General features: G+C 39.2%; 1 protein-coding gene and 1 non-coding gene across 11 annotated transcripts in view; one reads left to right on the forward strand and one right to left on the reverse strand.

Moving 5' to 3' along the window:
• Nucleotides 1-26,665, forward strand: part of PRDM5 (PR/SET domain 5) — a 255,311-nt gene that overhangs the window by 120,115 nt on the left and 108,531 nt on the right. For all 10 annotated transcript variants that reach the window (XM_015471480.3, XM_005207569.5, NM_001192907.2 and 7 more), the window contains 3 exons: nucleotides 386-465; nucleotides 9,142-9,226; nucleotides 10,727-10,884. In XM_015471480.3, the coding sequence (XP_015326966.1) occupies nucleotides 386-465; nucleotides 9,142-9,226; nucleotides 10,727-10,884 (323 nt within the window). The remainder of the gene's footprint in view (nucleotides 1-385; nucleotides 466-9,141; nucleotides 9,227-10,726; nucleotides 10,885-26,665) is intronic.
• Nucleotides 2,158-2,262, reverse strand: LOC112447177 (U6 spliceosomal RNA). The gene has a single exon (XR_003035285.1). It is a non-coding gene; the product is annotated as a U6 spliceosomal RNA (small nuclear RNA).

The raw sequence follows: 26,665 nt of genomic DNA on the forward strand, positions 1-26,665 counted from the left end.
CAAAATCAGCTTGTAAGTGAATAAATACAATGTTTTATGTACACATTTGATTAATTTTAATTTTTCATGGAAGTGTGCTTTACTCTTTTTATACTAAATTAGTACATGCAGAGGTGAAAAGCCCGTGTTGTATATGTAGAAAGTAGTATACCAAGCTAAACAGTACTCAGATTTTGAAAGAAAAGTTTCAAAATATAGCCTATTCTTTATCTGAATTTAATGGATATATTTACAAAACTGACAATTTTGGAGTTACAAGTGAAGAAGATGAAATACCCTTTTAGAAATTATATGTCACCTAGAAACATTTATCTAATGCTCCTGTTAATAGTTTCATGTAAATCATGATGATATTTTATTTTATTTCATTTGTGTTTTTCTTTAGGGGATCCTAAGAAAAAACTCATATGTTCAGTGTGCAATAAAAAGTGTTCTTCAGCATCAAGCCTACAGGAGCATAGGAAGGTCAGTAAAATAAAAACTAATGTTCATCATAGTGTAAGATCTTTAGTCATAGTGTCTGCCAGGAAAAATTTTAATTGCTTTATATATTGTGAAGACAGAGCTTTGTCATTAATTTTATACTAATGTACTCTAAGGGTCTTCCCTGGCAGCTTAGCTGGTAAAGAATCCGCCTGCAATGCAGGAGACCTCAATTCGATTCCTGGGTCAGGAAGATCCCCTGGAGGAGTGCATGGCAATCCACTCCAGTATTCTTGTGGGGAGAATCCCCATGGACAGAGGAGCCTGGCACGCTACAGTCCATGGGGTCACAGAGTCAGACACAACTGGGCGACTGGGCACACAGTGTACTCTAAAAAGCAAGACTGATATACAGAAAAGCCAACTCTTGCAAAAGAATATTTTGAGTTGTTTATTGTTATTCGGAATAAGTAGAAATATTTCTCCAACGTGGGGTAGTGTCTGAGCCCCTCGTCACAACACCTCATACTGGTTTCATGCTTCACCAGTTGCTGTTGCTCAGGAAATATTACACATTTGAGGAAACCACAATATTTTTGTATATTTATAATAAACTCTACAGTGACGTTTAGCCTGAAATGTATGTGTATTATATTTAAGTCTGGAAAAACAAAGGCAAGACCTCTGTTATTTTGAAGAGCTTAAAATAATGTACAAAAATGTCAGAGTGTTGTCAGCAGAAACAAATGATTATGCAGTTGACGCTTGAACAGCACAGGTTTGAGCTGTACTGGTCTACTTACAGCGTTTTTCAGTCAATACGTACTCCAGTACCGTACAGCCAGGGATTGGTTGAATTTGCAGATGTGGAGGGGTCCACTGTAAAGTTACACAACTTTTCCACTAGAAGGGCCAGTGAGGAGGAGTGGGAGTGGCGGTGCAGTGGGTCTAACCCCCAGACCCCTCTGTGGTTCAGTGGTCAGCTGTATTAGGAGAAGATAAATTGAATACATTTTGTAATAAACATAAAACAGTTTACTAAGTTACTATTTTCATACGAAAGTTAACCTGAAAAAAATGGCAGCTATTAACCCTAACAGCATTGGCACTTGTTAATCAAATTTATGACAGAATAGAGTTAAAATAGAATTTAGATTTTTGTTCATATCATGGGAGAGTCCAAAATTTTATTTTATGTATTACTATAACAAAGATACAAATGATTATTTCCTGATTTCACATATGATTTTTTTCAGAATATCTATGAGCATATGATACTGTTTCTTAATCATTTAATACTAAAGAAGAGGAGATGGTACCAGTGGAAGTAAAATTTTACATTATAGTTTATAAATTGAATTTTGTCTCTTTGTTTGTGTATATATATATTCCAAAATAACTTGACAGATCTTAAAATTCATACGATATTCAGTGCAATATCTTCAACAATTTAGGCTGTGGATTTGACCTGTAACATATAAGATAGTTAAATTATTGTGATGTCTAGGGTTATACCCTGCATGTTAAGTGATTGGATCTTTACGGAGAAAATATGGGACAAGCAGTGGACAGAGTGAGGACTGTGGGTGTCACAGTCTGTCACTAACCCTCTGTGGAGCACGGGGCCTCTCATTAAGTGTGACATGGAGCTGACCGCTGTTCTCCAATTCCCTAAGTGCCATGAAGCTTCTTTGTTTTTTCAGTTTCCAAGAGGTTATCTCAATCAGGTTGTTTAAAAATAGAGAGTACCTCAGGAATTGACATGTAATTCATATTTGAGGACCATGCTTGTCTTCTCTATCATTCCAAATTTAGCATAAGTGCTACTGGAGCAAGCACTGAAGCTACTTTCTAAAAGTTTAGCGCAGAATCCAATCCAGATACTGCTTCTTTTACATGTCTCTTTTCCCCTATCACCCTTAAAGCTTCTGAAGCAGAACCTAGTCTGAGACAAAAAGTGTAAAATCCAGCTGAATAGACATTTTCTAAATATCCTCCTGGTGCTATAATTCTTTGTTTTCTTTCCCTGATTTTAGAAAGTTTAAAATTAAGATATCTTACCAAATTTAAGATTCTGCCAAGTAGAATATTTCAGCAAAGTTGGTTATGGGACATAATTCTGAAAAATGTCCTCTTTTCCAATTATATTCTTCATAATATAAGAACTTTTTCCCCAGGGAATATCTCTATAGATAGATTTAAATCCCACCTAGTGGTGGAATACAGTCTCCAAGTTGTCTCTGCAGAATGTTAATAACTTGGTAGCTCAGTGTAGCTCTTTGTCCATCACAGCATAGATCCTTTGACTTACCCTTGCTGAATCCACAAGCAGCTTCTACAGACTCCATTTTTGAGTCTGTTCTTATCGTTGTTGCTCTTTAGTCACTAAGTTGTGTCCTACTTTTGCAACCCCATGTACTGTAGCCCACCAGGCTCCTCTGTCCTGGCATTTCCAAGGCAAGAGTACTGAAGTGGTTTGTCATTTCCTTCTGCAGGGAATCTTTCCAACTCAGGGGTCAAAACTGCATCCCTTGCATTGGCAGGCAGATTCTTTACCTCTGAGCCACCAGGGAAGCCCCGTTTTTATAGTCGGGTATGTCTAATGTCTAATAGAGTTTGGTGGTAGTATTTCCCCTAAACAGCAGATAGTGATCTATGAATATGCCACATTTACATTATAGTCTAGACTCAACATTCAAAAAACTAAGATCATAGCATCCAGTCCTATTACTTCATGGCAAATAGATTGGAAAAAAGTGGAAACAGTGATAGATTTTATATTCTTAGGCTCCAAAATCACTCCAGACGGTGACTGCAGCCATGAAATTGAAAGATGCTTGCTCCTTGGAAGAAAAGCTATGACAAACCTGAGTTCAGTCACTCAGTCATATACGACTCTTTGCAACCCCATGGACTGCAGCATACCAGGCTTCCCTGTCTATCACAAAAATTTGTTCAAACTCAGGACCATTGAGTCGGTGATGCCATCCCACAATCTCATCCTCTGTTGTCCACTTCTCCTCCTGCCCTCAATCTTTGCCAACATCAGGGTCTTTTCCAGTGAGTCAGTTCTTTGTATCATGGGGCCAAAGTATTGGAGTTTCAGCTTGTGCATCAGTCTTTCCAATTAATATTTAGGAGTGATTTCATTTAGGATTGACTGGTTGGATCTCCTTGCAGTCCAAGGGACTCTCAAGGGTCTTCTCCAACACCACAGTTCAAAAGCATCAATTCTTCAGCGTTTAGCTTTCTTCATAGTCCAACTCTCACATGCATACATGACCACTGGAAAAACCATAGCATTGACTGGACAATTGGCAAAGTAATGTCTCTGTTTTTTAATATGCTGTCTGGGTTGGTCATAGCGTTTCTTCCAAGGAGCAAGTGTCTTTTAATTTCATGGCTGCAGTCACCATCTACAGTGACTTTGGAGCCCCCCAAAATAAAGTCTGTCACTGTTTCCACCATTTCCCATTGATTTGCCATGAAGTGATGGAAGTGGATTCCATGATCTTAATTTTCTGAATGTTGACCTTTAAGCCACGTTTTCACTCTCCTCTTTCACTTTCATCAAGAGGCTCTTTAGTTCTTCTTCGCTTTCTGCCATAAGGGTGGTGTCATCTGCATATCTGAGGTTATTGATATTTCTCATAGCAATCTTGATTCCAGCTTGTTCTTCATCCAGCCCAGCATTTCTCATGATGTACTCTGCATATAAGTTAAATAAGCAGGGTGACAATATACAGCCTTGACGTACTCCTTTTCCTATTTGGAACCATTCTGTTGTTCCATGTCCAATTGTAACTGTTGCTTCCTGACCTGCATATAGGTTTCTCAGGAGACAGGTAAGGTGGTCTGGCATTCCCATCTCTTTAAGAATTTTCCACAGCTTGTGGTGATTCACACAGTCAAAGGCTTTGGCATAATCAATAAAGCAGATGTTTTTCTGGAACTCTCTTGCTTTTTTGGTGATTCAGTGAATGCTGGCAATTTGATCTCTGGTTCCTCTGCCTTTTCTAAATCCAGCTTGAACATTTGGAAGTTCATGGTTCATGTATTGTTGAAGCCTGGCTTGGAGAATTTTGAGCATTACTGTCCTAGGTGTGAGATGAGTGCAATTTGTGGTAATTTGAACATTCTTTGGGGATTTGAACATTGCCTTTCTTGGGAATGGGAGTGAAAACTGACCTTTTCCAGTCCTGTGGCCACTGCTGAATTGTCCAAATTTGATGGTGTATTGAGTGCAGCACTTTCACAGCATCATCTTTTAGGATTTGAAATATCTCAACTGGAATTCCATCACCTCCATAGCTTTGTTCATAGTGATGCTTCCTAAGGCCCACTTGACTTCGCAGTCCAGGATATCTGGCTCTAGGTGAGTGATTGATCACACCATTGTTATTATCTGTGTCATGAAGATCTTTTTTGTACAGTTCTTCTGTGTAGTCTTGCCACTTCTTCTTCATATCTTCTGCTTCTGTTAGGTCCATACCATTTCTGTCCTTTATCGAGCCCATCTTTGCATGAAATGTTCCCTCGGTATCTCTAATTTTCTTGAAGAGATCCCTAGTGTTTTCCAGTCTGTTGTTTTCCTTTATTTTTTTGCATGGATCACTGAGGAAGGCTTTCTTACCGTTGTTGTGTGGAACTCTGCATTCAAATGGGTATATCTTTCCTTTTCTCCTCTGCCTTTCACTTCTCTTCTTTTCTCAGCTATTTGTAAGGCTTCCTCAGACTACCATTTTGCCTTTTTGCATTTCTTTTCCTTGGGGATGGTCCTGATCCCTGTCTCCTGTACAGGGTCACGAACCTCTGTCCATAGTTCATCAGGCACTTTGTCTATCAAATCTAACTAATCCCTTGAATCTATTTGTCACTTCCACTGTATAATCATAAGGGATTTGATTTAGGTCATACCTGAATGGTCTAATGGTTTTCCCTACTTTCTTCAATTTAATTCTGAATTTGTCAGTCAGGAGTTCATGATCTGAGCCACAGTCGGCTCCCAGTCTTGTTTTTGCTGACTGTATAGAGCTTCTCCTTCTTTGACTGCAAAGAATATAACCAGTCTGATTTCAGCAAACATAGCATATTAAAATGGGGGCGACATCACTTTGCTGACAAAGGTCCTTGTAGTCATATCTATGGTTTTTCCAGTATTCATGTACAAATGAGAGTATTGGACAGTAAAGAAGACTGAGCATCGAAGAATTTATGCTTTCAAACTGTGGTGCTGGAGAAGACTCTTGAGAGTCCCTTGGACTGCAAGGAGATCAGACCTTTCAGTCATGGAAGAAATCACCCTTGACTCTTGGAAGAACTGACTTTGTGTCTGAAAGTCTAATACTTTCCCCACCTGATGCCGAGAGCTGACTCACTGGAAAAGACTTGGATACTGAATAGATTGAGGGCAAGAGGAGAAGAGGGTGACAGTGGAGGAGATGGTTGGATGGCAAAACTGACTCAATGGACATGAGTTTCAGCAAACTCGGGGAGATAGTGAAGGACAGGGAAGCCTGGTGTGCTACAGTTCATGGGATCACAAAACACTGGACACAACTTTGACTGAAAAACAACGAGACTAATTCTTTATATTACTATGTGCTGTCCTATATTACAATAAGATATAGTATGATCCTTCTTGGAACTTATTTAATTTGGGACATCAGATTATGGTTCTTATTCTTCATATCAATTTAGTAAGCTATAAACATAAAATGCTTTACTTAGCATTAGGCATAATTAGTATCATTGTCACTTTAAATCTGTTTTATTAAACTTTTATAGGAGTTTTGAAAATCGCTTTGGTTGAGTTTTCCACTATGAATAAGAGAGTCAACACAAAAGTGCTTTCATGTGAATATTGTATTTTATAATTCTAGAAATATCAAAGTTCAGTTCAACCCTTAAAAATGTTTCATGTTTTGAAAGCTGTGTGTGCTCAGTCACGCAGTCCTGTCCAACCCCTTGCAACCCCATGGACTGTAGCCCACTGTCCATCAAATTTTCTGGGCAAGAATACTGGAGTGGGTTGCCATTTCCTTCTCCATGAAAGCCATGAGAGTTAAGTAAACCAGTATATTTTGTAGTAGTTTAACAGCTGCCATAGGAGAAGGCAGTGGCACCCCACTCCAGTACTCTTGCCTGGAAAATCCCATGGACGGAAGAGCCTCGTAGGGTGCAGTCCATGGGGTTGCTAGGAGTCGGACACGACTAAGTGACTTCACTTTATTTTTTCACTTTCATGAATTGAAGGAGGAAATGGCAACCCACTCCAGTGTTCTTGCCTGGAGAATCCCAGGAACAGGGGAGCCTGGTGGGCTGCTGTCTATGGGGTCGCATAGAGTCGGACACGACTGAAGTGACTTAGCAGCAGCAGCAGCTACCATTTTTGTATGGATAAATAATTTTAAATTTGTATATACTAATATAAATAGAACACTGAAAATAAAAATAAACATTTTCACTTATGTATGTCTCAGAAGGCATGTCATGAGTTTATAGCTTGTTATTGTAAAAGATATATGTTACAGAGTTTAAGAATATGAATCTGTTCTTACTATCTTTAAATAAACATTACACTTCATATCATGCTGTGAGGATCTTTGATGGTTGAAGATGTACCCTTTAAAATTTCTTAGACTGAAGGCTTCCTTCTGTACTGTGTCGTCCTTGCCTTCTCAGTACTTGTGTACAGCGCACCCTGTTTTCTGAGGAACCATAGGACTCTTTGAACCCTGTACATCTCCCTTCAAGGTTAGAAGCCACCGCATATAAGCAAGGATCTATGTCAGAGTCCAGTGGAATGACTTCATTCTGCTCTGTCTTGTTCATCTTTTCCCTGCTTTTCCCATTTTTGTTCACTGACTCGCCAAGAATCAGACCTGACAGAAGCAGAAGGCTGATGGCAGCCTCAGACCGCCGTGTGGTTGGGTACAGGATTGAGACTCACACCGCAGACTAGGGATCTGTCAGCCTTGCACCAGCTTCTGTTTCCCTTCCCGGTGTCGTCGTCTGCGTGTCCCTGTCTTGAGTTCTTCTGTGGTCACTTAGGTCAGGGGAGCTGTTTTCCAGTCCTCCTCTCTTTATTCATTGCTGTACCAGTTCAGGGTCTTCTCCCTTGACTTTTACTCTGTAGTGGCCCTTATATATTCTGCAAGGATAGCCATAATATCTTGGTGTCCTATAGAATGGCCAGTGCTTGTATGGGGTTTAGTTTTGTGAGCTCTACCTTGAATGAGTTTGAAACAAAAACACGACTTCACCGAGACGATTTTTCAGTCTTCAGCAAAACACTAGGATGCTCTTCTTCATTGGGATGATCAACAGTTCTAATATTAGGCAGCACATTGCTCTTTTTACATAGTTATGATAACAAACTAAACTTCTTTTCATACTGCCTATCCAGTTTCTCTAATTTAGTATCTGGGAGAGAAAGAGCTGAACTTAGTTGTAACCTTTATTTAGCTGGCTGATTGCTAAAATTATAGCCCTTATATATATATATTTTTGATGAAACTCATAAAAACTAATAAAACTTGAAGATTTTTAGCCTACTGTCCTGTGGGAATATTGTGAGCTACACTCAGAGTTTTCAGAATCATATCTTTGTCTTTCATGGTAATTAATATTTAGATCTTTACTACATATGTTTAAGTTTTAAGTCGTGTTGACTACTGGAAAGGGAATATTTTTAATGGCAAGTTTTTCCATTCCATTTCCATATCCATTCCAAACATGCCAAATTTTGGCATATTTCCAAGTCTAAATTTGTGTATAACAGACTTAATATATATTAGGTATAATTTTTTGCAGAGTATAAACTTTTTATGTACTTCAAAAATAGGTCATCTGTTTTACATATTTAAATATCATACAGTTTTACATTTTTTAATGATCATGTTCTACTAGGTAACTTATGTTCATTCAGTTCAGTTCAGTCGCTGAGTTGCATCCAACTCTTTGCGACCCCATGAACCTCAGCACGCCAGGCCTCCCTGTCCATCACCAACTTCCTGGAGTCTACTCAAACTCATGTACATCGAGTCAGGGATGCCATCCAGCCATCTTATCCTCTGTCGTCCCCTTCTCCTCCTGCCCCCAATCCCTCCCAGCATCAGGGTCTTTTCCAATGAGTCAACTCTTTGCATGAGGTGGCCAAACTATTGGAGTTTCAGCTTCAGCATCATTCCTTCCAATGAACACCCAGGACTGATCTCCTTTAGGATGGACTGGTTGGATCTCCTTGCAGTCCAAGGGACTCTCAAGAGTCTTCTCCAACACCACAGTTCAAAAGCATCAATTCTTCGGTGCTCAGCTTTCTTCACAGTCCAACTCTCACATCCATACATGACCACTGGAAAAACCATAGCCTTGACTAGACGGACCTTTGTTGGCAAAGTAATGTCCCTGCTTTTTAATATGCTGTCTAGGTTGGTCATAACTTTTCCTTCCAAAGAGTAAGCATCTTTTAATTTCATGGCTGCAATTACCATCTGCAGTGATTTTGGAGCTCAAAAAAATAAAGTCTGACACTATTTCCACTGTTTCCCCATCTATTGCATTTTTCAGTTTCTTATATAGGATAATGTGAACAAATCAGGGCTAAATTATAATGCGTAGTTTAGATAGTTTAATGGCAACTGTCCACATGTTTATACTTGAGTCCTATACAGTTTTGTGGCTCAGCTGATTAACTGTTAATTTACCCTTTGGCAGATTCATGAAATATTTGATTGTCAAGAATGTATGAAGAAATTCATTTCAGCTAATCAGCTAAAGCGTCATATGATCACCCACTCAGGTAAAACACATATTTTTCCATTTATACTGACATCAGTACAAAAGCTTCACCTTGTTATCTTTAGGAGCTCTGAGAGGTGGGTGATCAGGAGACCTGGCTATTAGTTCTGGCTTGGCCACTGACTGACCACGTAATTCTGAACAAATTACTTAACTTCTCTAGACCTTAGTTTATTTCTGAAGCAAATGTGGTTGGACTAAATGAAATAAAAAATCTTCAGATTTATCATTTAATTTGTTATGTACTCCTACGACTGAAGCTGAAGCTCCAATACTTTGCCCACCTAATGCAAAGAGCTGACTCACTGGAAAAGACCCTGATTCTGGGAAAGCTTGAAGGGAGAAGGGAATGACAGAGGATGAGATGGTTGGATAGTATCACCAACTCAATGAACATGAGTTTGACCAAGCTCTGGGAAATGGTGAAGGACAGGGAAGCCTGGCGTGCTGCAGTCCATGGGGTCACAAAGAGTCGGACGCCACTGAGCAACTGAACAATAGCAACAGATCCTCCTTGAGCCTTAGTTTCCATGTTCTTCATCTGTGTAAAGATATCCTACCTTTCAGAATTGCTGTGAAGGTTAAATGAGGTCATCTACGTACCTATGTACCCAGAAGAGTGTCTGACATTTAGCAGGGATTCAATAATTAGAGTCCCAACATTTCTAGGTACATTCATGTTGTAACCGAGGTACTAGTAAATGTTAATGAGAAATTAACAAATACATTTTGAGAATCTTAAGTTTTCAAAGCTGTAATTTCATTTTAAGCATGTTTGAATGATAGGTCTGTTATACAGACTTAAAAACATCCAGCTCTGAAAGTAACTTTTGTTTAACGAAGTCTCTGAAGTTTAGAATGTCTGTACTTTGAGGCCACTGAAGTCAGGATGTATTTGAATGGCCACTTTATCTGGAAACAGATACAGATATTTTTGGCAAATGAAAATAGAAGATCAAAAACCGGTGGCCTTCAGATATGCTTTGCTTGAAAAATCTAGTTGTCAACATTACATGGATATTGTATACATACGGGTTTTACACAGCAACCTAAGTGTGTAATTCCTGCTGAGGTTGGAAGCTTGGCCTCATGGGACCCTTGGCCGTGCAGGAAGCAGGTCTGTCCTTCACGTCCATCTCTGTCAGACCACTCGCCCTTCACGTTCGGAGTTGTGACCCTGACCTCAGCTCATACCAATCAGCAGGGTTTTCATCTGGAAGTAGAATTTCTTCCTTGAATTAAAACTTCATCTTTATACCTAAGCTACTTTATACATTTAGTTGGCAGAATATGTCAGTAAAAGAGCAAGCTCATGTTCCGTGAGTTTTGAGTTGGCTCATATATGTAACGGATTGGGTAACAGACTTTTTTCCAGTTGTTTGAATGATATTTTTGTTGACTTGTCTATAAGAATTAATAAGGCAAGGAAGGCTGTTTCCCTTTTTATCCTTTACCTGTATAGATATGAGATTGTCTCCACTCATTTTTTTTTTTTTTACAGAAAAACGACCCTATAATTGTGAGATTTGTAATAAATCTTTCAAGAGGCTTGACCAAGTGGGTGCCCACAAAGTGATACACAGTGAAGATAAACCTTACAAGTGCAAGCTCTGTGGAAAGGGGTTTGCTCACAGAAATGTTTACAAGAATCACAAGAAGGTAAAAGCTTGTTAATGTTATAAATGTGTTTGCTGGTTGCCCGATACAGTTGTCAGTTGTTTATCTTTTAAAGAAGTTTTGACTGTCTGAGGCATATGTGAGGCTGTACATATGAAATAATTGGAGAATATCTTGCTTCTGCTTTCTAACCACTCGGGCCATCCCCACTGTGGCTTTGTATCTGTCTAAATTCTCTTCTGAAACGATTCTCCTAACAAGCAACGTGTTATCCAGTGTTTTCCAGCATTGTAATAATTGCAAAATCTTCTCTTCTTCTTTCTTTAAAGTTTGACACTCTTGTTCATATTACCATTTGGAAATCCTCTTTGTCTGTGGTGGCATTTTAGCAACTTTGCTAGGTCTTCTGCCAATTTCTCTGAACGCTTCTTTGGTCTCTGAGTTCCCAAAGGATTATCCTGGATGCTTTGGCTGTAGGCTTATTCTGAGTCCTCTATGTCAAGTACATCCATGAATTATGCTGCAAACTCTGTACTTATGAATTCCAAATGATTTATTTTGTTAATCTCATGCTTTAGGCTCGCACTTGTCACTGCTTGTTTGATATATAACTGGGCATCTTTTTGACCTAATGAATTTAGCATGCTCCAGATAATGGTTTCCCTGGTGGTTCAGTAGTTAAGAATCTGCCTTGAATGCAGGAGACCTGGGTTCAATCCCTGGGTTGGGAAGATTCCCCTGGAGAAGGAAATGGCAGGAAGGAACTGACAGCCCACTCCAGTATTCTTGCCTGGAGAATTCCATGGAAAGAGGAGCCTAAGTGGGCTGTATTCCATAGGGTTGCAAAGAATCTGACATGACTGAGTGACCAACACACACACACAGATAACTTCACTTTTGGAAGCGTCTGTTAATTTCTGTTAATGACAAAAGCCTGTATTTATCCCTATCTCTTTATTTAATTTTAACCCTTTTTTAGAATTAGTAGCTAATTCTTAAAGATTCTGCCCTCTCCATTGTCTGACCATCTTCATAATCATTGCTTTACCATTTTCACGTCCTGGTCATGTCTCATTTTCATCACTTTAATAGCCATTTCATTCAGCTTCTTGATATTTAATCACTTCTTACTTATTCAGACAACTAGATAAATTGTTCAAATCACAGCTCTATCACTCTTGTACTCTTAATATTATAAGTAGATTTCCAGCACTTACGTACAGTCTGTCTTCTTTTCCCTGTCACTCGGGGTTCTCTGCACCATGACCCCGGCTTCCTTTTCCAGCTTTATGTTCTCTTATTTTCTGCTTGAGCCATATCACCTCAGCATGACATCTCTAGCTTCTCAGCAGGATCTCTCTAGCTTCCCTCCTTTGTAGTAAAACCCTCAAGTTATAATCTCTTATTTCCTCTATTGATTTTGTTTGCATTTCCTACACTTTACCGTTACTCTAGTTCTTGTTTCAGAATGTTAGTTTTATCTAATCTATTTTCTGTAGATAGTAAATAATGTTTGAATTGAACTCAGGAAATCTGTGCAAAGACAGTCAACATCTTAGAAATGTGTGTTTAAATTTGTGATGTGTAAACACTTGCTTATTAATTTTGGTTGACATATTTCATGATGGTATTAAACAACATACATATATGTATTCAAAGAGCTTCTTACCTTTTTATTTGCAATATCCCATGTAATTTAGTTATTTTAGTATTTATTGGGGCTTTCCAAACATATAATTTTATCTGTTTTTAAATCATTTAAGAAGTTATAATATCAATTTCAGCTTCAGTCTAAAAAGAAAAAAAAGGCAGATTAATGAAAGAATAAATAGGGTTGATTGATAGTGTACCAAATCATCTCTGCCTAATTTCTTGCTGACTGCCCTTATGTTTAACTCAAGCGTTGTATGTTCAGAGGCAGGACCACATTCATTACTGCTCCTTTGGAATTACATGCCTATTAAAAATTATCTGGCTAGTTTCCTGCTCAGTTTTCTGGAACCCTCTTGTTCCTTTCTTTGATGAATCTGATCTCCCCGCATTTACAAGTTTTTCATAGTTTGGCTTGTATTATATGCCATATGGGAATTTGGCACAGAATCTTTGTACCATCTATCATACTTTTAGCCATAAATCATATGAAAGTAGTAATGATGTCTTGGGAAGGATAGAAACAACGATGCCTGTAATTTCCAAAGTGGAAAGCACATTCGGTCCTTCTGCTGTGGACAGTGTGCTTCTCACCGTGTTATGATTCTAGCATGTATTTGGTATGTGGACAGTGTGGTTCTCACCGTGTTATGATCCTAGCATGTATTTGGTGTGTGGACAGTGTGCTTCTCACCGTGTTATGATCCTAGCATGTATTTGGTGTGTGGACAGTGTGCTTCTCACCGTGTTATGATCCTAGCATGTATTTGGTGTGTGGACAGTGTGCTTCTCACCGTGTTATGATCCTAGCATGTATTTGGTGTGTGGACAGTGTGCTTCTCACCGTGTTATGATCCTAGCATGTATTTGGTGTGTGGACAGTGTGCTTCTCACCGTGTTATGATCCTAGCATGTATTTGGTGTGTGGACAGTGTGCTTCTCACCGTGTTATGATCCTAGCATGTATTTGGTGTGTGGACAGTGTGCTTCTCACCGTGTTATGATCCTAGCATGTATTTGGTGTGTGGACAGTGTGCTTCTCACCGTGTTATGATCCTAGCATGTATTTGGTGTGTGGACAGTGTGCTTCTCACCGTGTTATGATCCTAGCATGTATTTGGTGTGTGGACAGTGTGCTTCTCACCGTGTTATGATCCTAGCATGTATTTGGTGTGTGGACAGTGTGCTTCTCACCGTGTTATGATCCTAGCATGTATTTGGTGTGTGGACAGTGTGCTTCTCACCGTGTTATGATCCTAGCATGTATTTGGTGTGTGGACAGTGTGCTTCTCACCGTGTTATGATCCTAGCATGTATTTGGTGTGTGGACAGTGTGCTTCTCACCGTGTTATGATCCTAGCATGTATTTGGTGTGTGGACAGTGTGCTTCTCACCGTGTTATGATCCTAGCATGTATTTGGTGTGTGGACAGTGTGCTTCTCACCGTGTTATGATCCTAGCATGTATTTGGTGTGTGGACAGTGTGCTTCTCACCGTGTTATGATCCTAGCATGTATTTGGTGTGTGGACAGTGTGCTTCTCACCGTGTTATGATCCTAGCATGTATTTGGTGTGTGGACAGTGTGCTTCTCACCGTGTTATGATCCTAGCATGTATTTGGTGTGTGGACAGTGTGCTTCTCACCGTGTTATGATCCTAGCATGTATTTGGTATGGTTACGTGAAAATGTCTAAAATACTTATCAAAAGTTATGGTGAAAGAAACAAATCAACCTTTTCTTCCATCATTATTCACTAATGGCTAGTTACAAAAATAAAAAGTAAAAATATGCAAGGAAAGCAGAAAAAAAGGTCATTAAAAGAACAGTCTTCATCATGTAACATGACCAAAGTTGGTTATTTTAAATGAATTATTCTTTGAGGTTTTGATTATGTAACTTGTGCATTTTTATTATAGCTATTTGATTTATTTAGTTGATTCTTTTACATATAGATTTGCATGAAAAGGGAATATTTCATTATGATTATGACAGTATGGCATGCAGTTTCAAAGGAGTGATTGTTTTATAAGGGGTGATAAGTGATGGGGAATGTTGAGCATTGAGAGACTTCTTTTTCCGTTTTAAGATAGGTTTTATTTTTTATCAGATTAGCAGTCATCTTTTAAAAGATGCGCGTTTGTTTGTTTGCTTCTGGCTGCATCTTGTCTTAGTTGTGGCAGGTGGACTCTTTTGTTCTAGTGCCCTGCTTTCTCTCTAGTTGTGGCAAGGGTTTAATTGCCCTGTGTCATTAGTTTTGCAACCAGGGATTGAACCCATGTTCCTACATTGGAAAGCAGACTCTTAAGCACTAGACCATCAGGGAAGTTCTGAAGGAGTGATTTCTGTTTCTAAATCTTAGTTACTTGTTCCGTCATCTTGGACTTCCCTGGTGGCTCAGATGGCAGAGAATCTGCCTATAGAGCAGGAGACCTGGGTTTGATCCCTGGATTGGGAAGATTCCCTGGAGAAGGGAATCACAATCCTCTCCAGTATTCTTGCCTGGAGAATCCCAAGGACAGAGGAGCCTGGCAGGCTACAAGTCCATAGAGTCGCAAAGAGATGGATACGTCTTTTTGCCAGTTATATAAGCTCAGTAGGTCAGAATTAGTTTTTCTTTTCCCGAATCCTCTGTGACAATCACTTAACCTTATTACAAGGTTAAATGAATTTTGTAGGGTCTACCTAAAATTAAGATTGTTTATCTGGACCCAACTATATTCTGTAACTTTTGAAATCACTATTGGACACATGTCTTAGAACCACAGGAAACAGAAACTAGTTACTCTTCAACCTCCATTTGTCCCTATCAAAGTTAATGCAGAGCCAAACTGGGAGGAGTGGACAGTGCTCTCCTCCTCCTGTGGTGGGTGGCGTGTCTAGGTGGCCTGAACCATCTTGATCCTGGAACTGGTACTACTTGCTTGATGATGGAAATGAGTACAGAGAGGTTTTGTCCTGACTAAGTTCATAAACAAGCTCTTTGGGGGGCAGAGCTGCATCTATTCAAATAAAAGACCTTTGTTCCTGACATTTTACATAACCTTCCAGGGATGAACACTAGAGGCCTATGAAGGATTCTGGTCACAAACCTCTCTGAAAATAATTCCATTGGGCATCTTTTATATTAATATCTCATCCAGTGATTTCCCAGTTCTGGATTTCCCAGTTCCCAAATCATGACTGCTTTGTGGGTCTTGAAATAATTTACTGGGTCATCAATAGCCACAAAAATAGAATAGAAAATATGAGAATAAGAGTCATTTAATGAAATAATACATGAGTGTGTGAGTAGCTGTATATATGTATATCTTTTTGATATAAAAATTATATTTTTGGTCATAATCAAACAGTTTGAAAAACTCTGCAAGTCAGACTTTGCTCAGGTGATATTTTATTAAACCTTAAAAAAAACAGGACAAGTCTCTCCATAAAGAAATCATGGATTCGATTCTAAAACCATAATATGTAGCATACATTTTACATAATAAAAAAATGTTTGACAGTTAAGGAAGGTGCCAGGTTGTAGATTGAAAGACAGTTGTTCAGTTATTCCATCACAACCACTTTTTCCTTAAACTTTGCATCAAATTTCTCTTCTTCAAGTGAGCTGTAGGTGAAGTAGCTGGTGGCTCACTTAAGATAGTATATATCCAGAATTACCTGTTTTTGTGATCTAGAAAGCATGTTTACAGTGATGAGATGCTTACACTAAGGGACATGTAGGAACTGAATCTGAAAGAGGGAAACAACAGATAGAGATGTTTCTCTGAAGCTTGTTTAGCTAATGGCAAATTGCTTACCATATTTAAGTTGTTTTTCTTAGATGGATATTGAGATAACATTGTATAGTTTCCAATGTAAACACCGTATGTCCTATAACTAGACAGTAAGCTTTGAAGACAGATGCTTGACACACAGCACCTACTGACCTTATTGTGCTTTGAATGCGGCAGACACTCTCTGAATGAATAAAGGTTTGTGAAAAGATTATCCCAAATAAGATTTAATGTTCTTAGTTATAGTAGTTGTAATATGAGAAGTGATTTCTCTAAATCTATATTTGTAATATGTGTTGCATCAATTTTGCCATTCTGAGCACTCTCTTTCTTGACTTTATGAGCATACTAGAGATCAGTGATACACTGAAAAATTACTGTTGTATTCCTTCTGCACTGAGTTTATCAGCCCAAGATATCTAAGAACTCTTCAGACCTTTCATTTGAAGATAACTGAACTGTTTTAATTTTCTGAACCCTTTTCTGAAAGGCTCTGAGTTACATATTTGAAGTGTAGCTCACTTACTGCCAAATCAGTGATGAACCTTTATCCTCTGAGGAACTTTAACAGAGGAACCTCCCTCCCAACTTGCTTCTACTTCCTCCACTCCCCCAACCCCCAAATATTAACTGAAGAACCATCAGCTAAAGCCTGTACCTTGGTGCTTGCCAGAACAAAAGCATCACTTGTTGTTCTTCAGAGCTTTCTTCCCCCTGGCTTCTGTAGGCACAAGGCCTTGCCTCCCAAACCTCTAGCCTCTGATTCTTGCCTGTGCCTGAAAGCTTCAGGCCGCCTCCTCACCTCCAGAGCTCAACCTATGTGGAATATCGCCTTTGCTGTCTGGTCTTTACCAGCCTAGCCGAGCCCAGGGTTCTGAGTTCACCTCACTTGACCTGCTTGATTGAGTGCACACCAGTAGCCTTCGTAAAACCACAAAGGGAAATATTCTGTTTTAAAAATTAATTTTGTCTTGCTTATTATCATTTGTAGCAGACATTGTATGAAAATTACCCCCAGAGGGCATGCATGAATGCATGGGTGGTCAGGTGTGCAGTTTAGGTGAGAATCCTGCCCACTGCATGTCAGTGAGGGCCTGGAAGGGACTGAGCAGGCTCAGCTGATGGCCCTGGCTTTCCCCAAGTATGGTAAAGACCATACCCTTGTACAAACTATTTGTTCATTATTATGCATCTGCTTCTATATTTAAAGGCTGGTGATCCTAGTACCTGGAGAATATTTTCTAGTCTTGAGTAAAATTCAGTGTTTATCCTCAGCATAAGGCCTTTGACATGCTTTAAGTCACTGTCATGGATTGGAGTAGGGCATATTAGAAATGGAAAGGTGTAAGTTAGAGGTGGTTAGGTGACTGAGTTGGCAAGGTAGGGAAGAAACTGGGAAAGGTGACCATTGAAATGAGAAAGAGAATAGGAGAAGACAGCCTGGAGTGTGAGGTTGGATGGGAAGTTTTCAAATGCAGTAATAACTTCAGACCACCTCCTTCACCATAGTGAATGGCCAGGAACTTCCACTCTGCACGCTGGTGTTTCTGTGTAAGAGGTTGTTCTTTTGGGTGGAGCTTAGAAAAAAAAAAACTGGAAAATTCTTAAAGAGATGGGAATACTACACCACCTTACCTGCTTCCTGAGAAATCTGTTTGCAGGTCAGGAAGCAACAGCTAGAACTGGACATGGAACAACAGACTGGTTCGAAATAGGAAAAGGAATACGTCAAGGCTTTATATTGTCACCTTGCTTATTTAACTTATATGCAGAGTACATCATGAGAAACGCTGGGCTGGAGGAAGCACAATCTGGAATCAAGATTTCCGGGAGAAATATCAATAACCTCAGATATTCAGATGACACCACCCTTAAGGCAGAAAGTGAAGAAGAACTAAAGAGCCTCTTGATGAAAGTGAAAGAGGAGAGTGAAAAAGTTGGCTTAAAGCTCAACATTCAGAAAACGAAGATCAGGGCATCCGGTCCCATCACTTCATGGCAAATAGATGGGGAAACAGTAGAAACAGTGGCTGACTTTACTTGGGCTCCAAAATCACTGCAGATGGTGATTGCATCCATGAAATTAAAAGACAGTTACTCCTTGGAAGAAAGGTTATGACCAACCTAGACAGCATATTAAAAAGCAGAGACATTCCTTTGCCAACAAAGGTCTGTCTAGTCAGGACTATGGTTTTTCCAGTGGTCATGTATGGATGTGAGTGTTGGACTATAAAGAAAGCTGAGCGCCGAAGAATTGATGCTTTCAAACTGTGGTGTTGGAGAAGACTCTTGAGAGTCCCTTGGACTGCAAGGAGATCCAACCAGTCCATCCTAAAGGAGATCAGTCCTGGGTGTTCATTGGAAGGACTGATGTTGAAGCTGAAACTCCAATGTTTTGGTCACCTGAAGTAAAGGACTGACTCATTGGAAAAGACCCTGATGCTGGGGAAGATTGAGGGCAGGAGCAGAAGGGGATGACAGAGGATGAGATGGTTGGATGGCATCACCAACTCTATGGACATGGGTTTGGGTGGGCTCCAGGAATTGGTGATGCACAGGGAGGCCTGGCGTGCTGTGGTTCATGGGGTCGCAAAGAGTTGGATGCGACTCAGCGACTGAACTGAACTAAAAATCACTGCAGATGGTGACTGCAGCCATGAAATTAAAAGACGGTTGCTCCGTGGAAGAAAAGCTATGACCAACCCAGACAGCATATTAAAAAACAGAGACATTACTTTGCCAATTGTCCAGTCAATGCTATGGTTTTTCCAGTGGTCATGTATGGATGTGAGAGTTGGACTCTAAAGAAAGCTGAGCACTGAAGAATTGATGATTTTGAACTGTGGTGTTGGAAAAGACTATTGAGACTTTTGGACCCTTGGACTGCAAGGAGATCCAACCAGTCCATCCTAAAGGAAATCAGTCCTGAATATTCATTGGAAGGACTGATGCTGAAGCTGAAACTCCAGTAGTTTGGCCACCTGATGTGAAGAGCTGACTCATTTGAAAAGACTCTGATGATGGGAAAGATTGAAGCTGGGAGAAGAAGGGGTCGACAGAAGATGAGATGGTTGGATGGCATCACTGAGTCAACAGACATGAGTTTCAGTAAGCTTGGGGAGTTAGTGATGGACAGGGAAGCCTGGCGTGCTGCAGTCCATGGGGTTGCAAAGAGTCGGACACAGTGGAGAGACTGAACTGAACTGGAAAAAACACTGCTGCCCATCTGGGAGAAAAGTATGTTTAAATGTAAATGATTTTATGACACAGGTATCATTCAAGACCTTATTCTTTGCCTTAACATTAGACTTGGCGAGTGTTTTGGGTAGATTCATATAAAGCTATTCATTTTTTATGACCATCACTATTTGATACTTTAGTGAACATCCTTTTACATAAAACTTGGTAAGTTTGCCAAGAGTATTTATGCAGGTAGATCTTAGGTATGGAGTGGATAGGTCATATAGCAAGTTTACTTTAAATTTTGATCACTCCTGCCTAGCTGTCTTCTGAAAAAGCTCTGTTTTCACTTAGCAGTGGTGAAAGTGCCCTTTATCTGTGCCATCACAATTGTCTGTTTTGTCAGCCTTTTTTTCAGTCTGAAAATTGACAAGTGATATTTCATCGCATTTTAGCAATAGCAGGTGTAATTCTATTCTTTTTATGTTTGTTTTCCATTTCTTCTGAGAAATGCTGGTGGGTACTCTTTGTCCTTTTTCTACTGGCCTATTTGGTTGTTTTTCATTGATTTCTAGGAGCCCAATAAAGATTAATATTAGCACTTTGCTATTTTTATTTGTAATATTTTCCCCCATCTATCAACTTGCATTTTTTGAATAAAGAAGTTTTACATTTTTATATATTCAAGTATGACATGGATTGTGAGTTTATGACTTCTGAGTATAGCTCCTGAATTTTATGTCTTCTTTCCTTTTCCAAGATGATGCAAATATTCACTAATGCGTTTAAAAGTTTTGTTTCTTTTTTAATTGGTATTTTAATCCATCAATACTTTATTTTTAGGTCTGATGTTTGAAATATTGCTTCATAACCGAGCTATCATGATGAATGCCTCTCATATAAATAAATCTATTTTTGCACTCCATTCTGTCCCATTTAATCTGTGTTCCCTTGCAATATCAGAGTATTTTAATAGTTGCAGTTTATAATGTTTTTTAATATCTTTTGAACAAAGGCTGATTTGTAGTTTCCCTTTTTCAAAATTCTCTTACATGGTGTATGGGAAAGTTAATATTAATAAGCAGACATCTTATCACCACTTCCTTTTTATCTTCCTGGAAATCAACACCGTATATTAAAAAACAGCTCCTCATGACAGAAATTCTTCATATATACTCTTTTTTTTTTTTAATTTTATTTTATTTTTAAACTTTACATAATTGTATTAGTTTTGCCAAATATCAAAATGAATCCGCCACAGGTATACATGTGTTCCCCATCCTGAACCCTCCTCCCTCCTCCCTCCCCATACCATCCCTCTGGGTCGTCCCAGTGCACTAGCCCCAAGCATCCAGTATCGTGTATCGAACCTGGACTGGCAACTCGTTTCTTACATGATATTTTACATGTTTCAATGTCATTCTCCCAAATCTTCCCACCCTCTCCCTCTCCCACAGAGTCCATAAGACTGTTCTATACATCAGTGTCTCTTTTGCTGTCTCGTACACAGGATTATTGTTACCATCTTTCTAAATTCCATATATATGCGTTAGTATACTGTATTTATGTTTTTCCTTCTGGCTTACTTCACTCTGTATAATAGGCTCCAGTTTCATCCACCTCATTAGAACTGATTCAAATGTATTCTTTTTAATGGCTGAGTAATACTCCATTGTGTATATGTACCACAGCTTTCTTATCCATTCATCTGCTGATGGACATGCTCTTGAAAATGATTTGGTTCAGAAATGTTCAGGGTAGAAAAAGCAGGAAGTAAAAAGAGTTCATTTTCCTCTGTTATTGTTAAATTCTCCATTACCAGTATATTTCTTATTTTTTCATGTTTTAAAAGATTTAATTTCATACAACCTTGAGATCCTTCCTTTATCCCTTCCATTTCTGTTCTACCTGAAATTCTGCCAAGCTTGTGTTGACTTGTTTTCCAGCCCAAAGGATCTATTAGAAGATTAAGTAAAAGAGGATTGAAAAAAAAGCTCAGGTTAGCCATAGCAATGGCACCCCACTCCAGTACTCCTGGCTGGAAAATCCCATGGATGGAGGAGCCTGGTAGGCTTGCAGTCCATGGGGTCGCTAAGAGTTGGGCACAACTGAGCGACTTCACTTTCACTTTTCACATTCATGCATTGGAGAAGGAAATGGCAACCTGCTCCAGTATTCTTGCCTAGAGAATCCCAGGGACAGAGGAGCCTAGTGGGCTGCTGTCTATGGGGTCACACAGAGTCGGACACGACTGAAGCGACTTAGCAGCAGCAGCCATAGCTTAGACTTAGTGATTGTTGGTTACACCCAGAGAGGAAAAAAGAAAAAACTTTGAAAATAAAGTCTGTGACTCATAGACACGGGGGAGGGAGATTTAGCATGAAGGCAGCCAGTATAGTTATGTGAACCCTCAATACACAAGGTAATGAATTTTAAGTAATGCAAAAATATTAGTGAGTAGGTAGTATAAATTTAGACGGTAAGTTAAATGGAAATTTTTAACATTTTTTAAAAAGAGATACTCTTCTCTCTACTATAGCAATTTGTATTATACTAGAAAATACCACAAACCTGAACCAATGAAAATGAGAAATGTACAAATGAGAACTATATGTTATAATTAAGATATGCTGAAGTACAGTATTCTCAGTAAAAAATAGGCTTTGAATCTAATATCCCATATTGAATATTTAAAGTTAGAAACCATAATCAGTTTAGAATCAAGCTTTGATCTTTTGACTCAGTTTGCATCTGTGTTATGTTGAAAATAGCTTTGCTTAGTTTTTATGAAGGTTTCAGTTGAGACTATGTCCTCTAGTGATGTTGACAGAGAATTGGGTAGTGGTTTAAATATATGCGTGCATATGCGCCTGCACACACACAGGCGTTTTAGTTTCTATCCCAAATATTTGGATCCTGTTGTCATTCTATGTTCTCTTTATCTGTTACTTTCTAGGAATTTGTACTATAAGAAAACTATTTCCTGTAGAAGGACGGGTGTTAAATTTTAGCGTAATTTGTAGATGGGACTGGAGTTGATCCATTGTTGTGTATGTGTCTGTTTCTGCTTTAGGAATCTGTACTCATTTCTCTTTGGATGTCACATAAAGTTCAGTGCGTGATTACCAATTTACCTAGCCACGTTTCCTAGCAAACAAGTTGTCCACCAGAGAAGCCAGTATAGCTGCTGTGATTTCTTACATATGAGTTATAAACACGAGGACACCTACTTAATGCAGAAAATTCTGATTCACAGTTACTGTGATGCATCTGAAAGCTGTGTCTTCCTGAGTAAAGCTAAAGGTGTCTGTTAGCTGGACAGTTTCTGAAGGACGTGGTTGCTGTCTCCAGATATTCAAAGAGCTTCATTTGGAAGAGAGAATAACTTGTTCTGTATGGTGCTAGCATAGTTGTAGTAAGTAGTGGCCATATAGAGGCAGAACTTTTAAATTGAGGGTCAAACCCGCAAGCCTGAAAAGTCACATGTTCAACACCATGTTTGCTAGAGGCAGCCTTGGTTAAGAAATATGTAGGGGGGAAGTACCTTGAGTGGGACCCTTAAACTGCTACTCTCCAAGAAAGACTTCATCTGCAAGCCTGGGATTATTTCCTCTTTTCACAAATTCCCTTTGCCTTGTTCAGGGTAGGTAGTTGGCCCTTTGTGTCTGCAGGTTCCACTTTGATGGATTGAATCGAACTGCAAATGGAAAGACTTTGGGAAAAAAATTCCAAAGTTTCCAAACAATAGAACTTGAATTTGCTGTGCACTGGCAACTATTTACATTGTATTGATATCAGGTATTGTAAATAATCTAGTGGTGGTGGGTTAGTCTCTGAGTTGTGTCCAACTTTTGAGACCCCGTGGACTGTAGCTTGCCAGGCCTCTCCGTCCTTGGGATTCTCCAGGCAAGAATACTGGAGTAGATTGCCGTTTCCTTCTTCAGTGGATCTTCCTGATCCAGGGACTGAACCCAGGTCTCCTGCATTACAGGTGGCTTCTTTACGAGCTGAGGCACCAGAGAAGCCCACAAGCAATCTAGAGATGATTTTAAATGTATGAGAGGATGTGCATAGTTTGTATGCAAATACTGTGCCATTTTATCTAAGGGACCTGTGTATCCTCAGACTTTGGTGTCCTCTCGGTTCCTGGCGCCAGTCCCCTGCCGTCCGGAGGGAAGGATGTACCATGGACTGTGGGCACCTCCGTAGTTGGTGCCTTGGGCTTATGGCTTTGTAATAATAAGTTGTGGCTTTCCAGCAATGAAAAGGCTGGGCTTGGCTCTTTGAGGCTGTCCTTCTATTCTGTGTGAAATGAGTTACCTTTTCCTATACTGAGCTTAAAGAAACTGATTTCTTTGATATTTCTTTAGGTTCTATTCATTTTTGTGAGGAGGAGTTCTTTTAAGGAAGCCAGTTGTAAGTCTTACAGTGAAAATTTAATCCACAGACCTTATAAATGACCAGATGACATAGGTTTTATGTAGCCTTAGGTTTGTTATGTGACCCAATGGAACAGTAATATACTTACAATATGCAGACTTCAGTAATGAGATTTTTTAAAGAATAGTTTTAACACATATACCTTTGGAATATTTTTCCAGTTTTATTTTATCTCTGGTTGTTTTCTCCAAATTTGTCATAGTTTTCTTGCTTTGCACATGACTGAAAGAAACGTCATTTCCAGTAACATTGTTAATTCTGGAGCAGTATATATCACTTATAATGAAAGGTATCAATGGGCCTGATAAAAATGTTAATTTGCTCTCATGAAATTAATGTTTGGTTTGAGTGGCTAGAAATGTGGTAATTTGTCAACTGCTTTATAAAATTATGTTATAAAGTTTCTGAAGCATTTTGAGACATTTTATCAAGTGTTATAAATAGTGCAACACATTTTCTTATGTACTTTCTACATCTGCAACAGTAATCAGACATGGGGCATAAAAGATGAATTTCATCTTACTACTTCATGGAGTAGTTCATTTGTTACATCATCAGATAGTGACCTGGCATTTAAAAGGAGGATATTTTGTAACTCAAGGATAATGTGATTAATAAGTTGGTGGAAAGTTTGGCACTCTGTTAGATGAAAAATTGAAGGGTAAGACACCTTTTAAAAGGTATAATTTTATTTGGTAATTGTAAATGTTTCTTGGAGACAGACATCTTCTATCAACAACTTACAGGCATAGTGATTCACTACGGCCTCACTTAAGTGAGACAGTGCTGAGACTTTCATGAGTTATGCCATCACAGCTTGGTGGTGTTGGGTGCTGGGATCTTTTTAACAGAGCTTATTCACCAGGCTCTGCACTGACAGCTTACTACTTGAAACATGCTGTTGACTTGAGACCAGTATCTAGCCGTAGAGGCTCTGGTTTGGTTCACATAGATCCAAGGCATCATGCTGTCCCCAGTTCTTTCATCATCAAGCAACTAAATTATATCCACAGGTTGTTTTGTCCTTGATTTAGAGAAAGAGAAAGAAAGGGTTGGCGTGGAACATATTTTTAGAAGATTAAAGCAACCCTGCTTTCCAGTGTGGATGCTTTAAAAATGAAAGTTTCCTTCTCTTTATACTGGCATTATGTACTTATTGTAGAAAAATTAGAACATCAAAGAAAGCTCTGAAGAAGATAGCAAAAATTCTGTCAATTACCACTGTCCACTTTACTATGAAAACCCTCAGAAGTGTTTTGTAAAACATCTTGCTAGACCCTGTTCTCTGTGAGTATGTATGTGCCATCAATATTATTCTATTAGATAATGCTTTGCATTGTGCTTTTGGCACTCAAAATATGTTATGGAGGCTTTTCCATATCAAAGAAAAAGTATTTATGTAACAGTCACTAGAATTTAGTTAACTAGGTTTATGTCTATCAATGGACATTTATGAGTTTTCCTTTTTAAAAAAGTTGTGCAAAATTGTCATATATATATATTTATAAAGGGAATTAATTTGTCAAAAGGTATACACGCATTTATCATTTTGTAAATAGAGCCACACTACACTCATAAAATTTACATTCCCGTCTACCAGATGTGAGATTACTTGGTCTTACCCTTTAGTCAACACCAAATAATGTCTATTTTCTTCATGTTTGCCAGTCTGATAGACCACAAGTCATATTTTGTTTTAAATTTTTCATTCTCTAACTGCATTCATGGCTTGAAATACTAATACTGTATGTAATATGATATCCCCAAGTTTTATACCCATTGTGATGCAGATGTGAAATATTCAGCTGCCCGTTGACATCTCTTAATAGTCATCTGAAGGCGTCCAAAATTGAGCCCCTTATCTTTTACCCAAGCTTGTTCCTTTCCTGCTCTTTCATATATTAGTTAATGATTGATCCATACTACCGCTGCTCAGGTCACAATTTTGGAGACATGCTTGCTTTTTTCTTTCTGTGTCTTATGTTTCATATCCAAGTCCCTCTGAAAGCCTGCTTGCTTTCATAATATATCCAGAAGCCTCCTACTTCTCTTCAGATTAGTGGCTACCACCCTGGTGTAGGTCTTAATCATCTCTTGCTTGCTTTATTGCTATTGCTTCTCTGGTGTCTCTGCTTTTCCTTGTCTCCCTTGCACCCTCTTCTCAGCTCAGCCACCTTATTAGCATCCTAGATGCCAAGTGAATCATACCTCTTACCTGCTCAAAATACACTATATACATTTTGTGTCTCTCTCAGTGAAACACACAATTCCTGCAGGGGACTCACCATCCTCCATGATTTATCTCTCTGGATCCTTTTCCCATTTGTCTGACCTCATCTCCTCATTTCTGTGCGTTGTCCTCTCAGCTCCCATCACACTCGCCTCCGTTGGTTTCCTGTCTGGAGCACCTTGGAGCCCTGGCCCAGCTCCCCCACCTCCATACTGCTGACATGTCATCCTCTCAGCAAGAATCCCCATGGCCACTGCTTAAACTAGCTCCCCGTTCTCTGAGACCTCTGCTGTCCTCCTGCCACGCTCTGTTTTTCTCTGTAGCGTGTGTCTGGTATTTCATCTTTTGTTAGTTGTTGTCTCTCTGCTAGCATAAGAGCCCAGTGAGCGCGGGGACATTTGCTTTTCTTTGCACAACTGTATCACAGAATATAAAACAAGACTGACGTAAAGTGCATGTTATAGACTTGGCACAAAATAAATAATGAAAGACGTGTGAAGAGTGCTATTTGGAGGAGAGTCCTTTTGCCCTTTTGGAGGGAGATTT

Source organism: Bos taurus, chromosome 6 (assembly GCF_002263795.3).
Source record: "Bos taurus isolate L1 Dominette 01449 registration number 42190680 breed Hereford chromosome 6, ARS-UCD2.0, whole genome shotgun sequence".
NCBI lineage: Eukaryota > Metazoa > Chordata > Mammalia > Artiodactyla > Bovidae > Bos > Bos taurus.